This window comes from Solenopsis invicta, chromosome 6 (assembly GCF_016802725.1).
Source record: "Solenopsis invicta isolate M01_SB chromosome 6, UNIL_Sinv_3.0, whole genome shotgun sequence".
NCBI classification, from domain to species: Eukaryota; Metazoa; Arthropoda; class Insecta; order Hymenoptera; family Formicidae; genus Solenopsis; species Solenopsis invicta.
Genome location: NC_052669.1, coordinates 10,544,069 through 10,548,143, shown reverse-complemented (window position 1 = coordinate 10,548,143; position 4,075 = coordinate 10,544,069). Strand labels below are relative to the sequence as shown.

At 36.4% G+C, this 4,075-nt stretch overlaps 1 protein-coding gene across 1 annotated transcript; it reads right to left on the bottom strand.

Annotated features, from left to right (window-relative positions):
• Positions 1–270: 270 nt before the first annotated feature.
• Positions 271–3,813, bottom strand: LOC105198083 (DCN1-like protein 3). The gene is made up of 4 exons (XM_011164729.3): positions 3,040–3,813; positions 2,471–2,637; positions 1,952–2,259; positions 271–1,780 (listed from the first exon to the last, which is right to left on the bottom strand). The coding sequence occupies exons 2-4, from the start codon at positions 2,553–2,555 to the stop codon at positions 1,181–1,183; spliced, it is 993 nt and encodes a 330-aa protein (XP_011163031.1). The 5' UTR covers positions 2,556–2,637; positions 3,040–3,813; the 3' UTR covers positions 271–1,180.
• Between the last annotated feature and the right edge of the window lie 262 nt (positions 3,814–4,075).

Sequence of the window (4,075 nt, the reverse complement as noted above, 5' to 3'; positions counted from 1 at the left end):
TGAAATTGCTGTAAATTAATGTCAATTCTTGTACAATATTATTTTTTATGCTTCTTTGATTCATTAAATAATTTTTATATTAATATAAGCAACAATGTAATAAAGTCGAATGTTAAATTTTTATCTTATATACCTATAAGATAAAGATTTCATATACATATTATCCATGAATAAAAAATCATAAAAATAATAAACACTTTTTCTAGCTATTAAAATTTCAAAGGAATCTATGGCATTGTTATATGTGAAATTAAAAATTAATGATCCGACTTATTAAATCAATAATATAATTCTTTTCATGTAGTATAAATATAATTCAATATACAAACGAATATCACATATGATATTGGCAATATTCAGTTCTACTTGTGTTTTTTAAAGCTATAATTTTATTCATCGCTGTATCAAAATTTTATAATTTTTTATCTCTTTTTACTTTATATCAATATGTATAATTTAAAAATACACTGTTTATACATATCACAACTTAATGAAAAAAGCAATAGTCTTATGCAATTATTTGTATACATTCTAGATTTTCTATAAAATAACATTCCGTAAAACGGATAATAATCTATCTGACATCGCGCGTCCATGTAACTGACCCACACAATAAATAAGCACAATTATATCTCTTGATACGATTATTCATCACGTTCATTATTATAAGCAATTGCATTATTAATTGCATAGAACATAATATGTCTCGTTAGATGTATATCATTATGGTCAGACAAAATGTAAAAATACAACTTTGATAATGTACTTTGTTCATATAAAACAAATACATGATAATATATAAATTTGCCACTAGCACATTAAAATCTGTAATACGGAGATTTCTCGCGTATTGTGCGCTCTCTCTCACTCACACTTACACACACACACACACACACACACACACTCGCTCACTCGCTCGCACGCACGCACGCGCGAAAATACACACAATTAAATATTACACATAATAAGCTATATTTACATTAGGAAATAGAATACCGAATATTAACAAAATGACGCAATAACAAATAGATGTTAAAAAAGGACAAGTATAATAATTATAATCAGAAGTATCACTTCCTTGATCATACTGATAAGAATAAAATGTCGATCGCAGAATAATGTTGAATGATTCAAAGATAATACCTTTCGATTCAGCATTACTTTTCTTAAAACAAGAACATTAAGCTTTGTCGATAGAAGTATCTTTCATAATATCATCTTTAGTGATATTTTGGTTCATTTGGTCGTTTTCGTTTTCTACAAAGTCATCAAATAAACTTGGCCACGCTTCCGCATCGTCATAAGCACCAAGATCGTCTCCGATGCTCTCGGCAAAGTTTAGGAACATATTCCAAGTGTCCCTAGGTATCCCTCGAATATGATGACATTCTAGAAAGTTTAGCCATCTCGTTAAGAGCGGAGGTTCACGTATCGTGAAAACAAGTCTCCAAAGATCGATCGCCATATCAGCTGGTAAGATTCTTTGACCAGACGTCACGTCGAGGCCAAATCGGAATGTGAATCGATAGAGATCCTTGAACAAATCACTATTGATCGTCAATTCCTGAACGATCTCAGGCAATCGTGCCTGTATACCACGAATACTATCGACCTTCATCGCTTTTAATCCCATGACAAATTCCTGACGCGTGAATTGGCACATTTGCTCTGCATTTAATTTCCATGCAAGCACAAGTACTTTAAATTCATCAGGTGACAATTGTAAATCATCACAGAGTCTTTCTATACCATCAGCTAATATTACATCTTCATGAGGATCCTTAAACATTATGTATAAAACATATTAGTCATATTATTCATATAAATTATTTAAGTTATAAAGTAACTTTTTGCTACAATAATCTTCAAGTAATTTCTATTACATTTTCTACATAGCAAAGTCTCATTCCACATGTATCTTTAAATAAAAATCAATGTAAATCTGCTGTACCTTGTATTGGTCAAAAAGTGCATTTAGTTTGCTCTCCGATGGTTCCTTTTGCTGCCTGGGTTCGGTATTTAAATTGAGACCCGACGATGTACTAGATCGTCCTAGTGGTTGTAATCGTGCATAGAACCCTCGCGATAAGCGCAGCGTACTTTGTACATTAGGTACAGATCCACAATTATCCGAGCCTACATTATTAAACGTAGATAACGTACTTGTAGGCTTTCTGTTTCCATTTGCATGTGTTTCAGGCACAAAAGAACCAGATTGTTGGCAAGAATTTGGGAACAAACCTCTGAGTTCCATTGTTTCTAAAAATGATTGCAAAAATTATGAATTTATACAGATAAAAAGGAAGGACTTGGAATTTGAAGTTAAATTAATTGCATATAATGGAATAAGAGTAAAACAATTTATGAATCATTTTGTACATTTTGTACACATATACACAGTTTGGATAAAAACATATAAAATGTAATTATGTATGGAAGAAGGAAAAATTGACATTTTAGCTGTATTTACCGTCTTTATGTTCCAATACAATTGATTGATTAGTGCTGGTCGATGGTGGAAGTGGCACCTTGAAGCACGAAAAACAGTTTCCCATTGATGCTGACCGTACTTGACATCAAAGACGATTATGCCATGCATCAGTAATTCAGTCTTACATTGGCAGTCTTGATGGAAAGCTGAGCAACGATATTTCACATTATTACTTTTGTCAACTCCGTTAAATACAGATGTTCAAGTAATAATAAGAATTGATATACAGATGACACCGAGATGTATTAAAATACAAAAGATAGAGGGACAATAATAACGAAATCATCAATTAGAAGAGTGACACAAAAGATAGCATCTCAGTTAGCTTACAGTATAAGATATGTAAGATATTAACAAAGTTTGAGAAGTCTCATGTCAATGTGAAAACAGATTAAAATATTAAGAAAGGAAATTTGCAGGAAGATGCACAGAGAGAGGATGTAGAAGCTTCCTTGAGAATGACAAATTTGACATGGATAATCTGGGAGAGGAGGGAAGGGAAGGGAAGAGTGACGTGATATATATAAAAATATAGTTTGTGGTAATACCTTACTATTACGTATCCGTTGCAACTTTTCAGTCAAACCGACGATAATCTCAAGCAAGACTTGCCGCGAGATGATACGTCGACTCATTCGGCCGCATTTGTCGATCCTTCGAGTAGCGAAAAAAACAGAGGAATGCTTCCAGATTTGTTCGTGCTCGTTCATAAATGGTCATTGAGGATCATCAACGACGAAAAGCCATCATCATTGTAGTCATCGTCGTTGTTGTCGTCGTTATCATCGTCGTTATCGTCTTCGTCGTCGTCGTTGCCGCCGCCACCGCCGTCGCGTTACTCCTTATGTCCCCGGACATTTTTCCTAGCCGAAGACGAGCAACGAACGCCCGGATTTCAGCCTGGAGGCCGGACCTGCGTCATTTACGTGGATGTCGCAACGTGAGATCGTACGATCTCATTCCAATTATGCGAAACAATCGCCGCGATCACTACTGATCGACGCACCTGGACACTGACACGACACGACGAGCGTTACAAGAGCGTTTCAGCGTTGGACGCGCGCGTGCGCGCGCGCGCGCACATTCATACACTGCATACACACGGGCACACTCACCACCAACGACGTCCGGTCGTTTCAGATCAGAGATCGTCTCGGAGACAAAAAAAAGATCGCGACGAAGGAGCGACGACAAAGATGTTCACGCGCACGATCCTCGTGTCTAGCCGCTGACGGCTGCTGTTGTTGCTAGTGTTGCTCAGTGTTGCTGCTGCTGCTGCTGCTCGTGCAGTCGTGCACGCTCGTGCCTCATCGCGTTTTTCACTGGACGACACTGAGTGCGCACTGGAAACTCGCCGAGTTCAGGCGACACTGCCCGAGTGCACTGACAGTGCGAGTTTCTTGCACTCTCAGCTAAACACGTCCATTATTTTCCGTGCAGTTTTATGGCGCATTATATTCGATACCTTTTGAACATTAGCATCACAAAAATTTGTAATTTAATATGGAAGGATCGATTAGTTTGTGTATTTCTTTTAGAATAAATACTGAAATATTAACTTTAACCCTTGAGCCGCTTGAAACG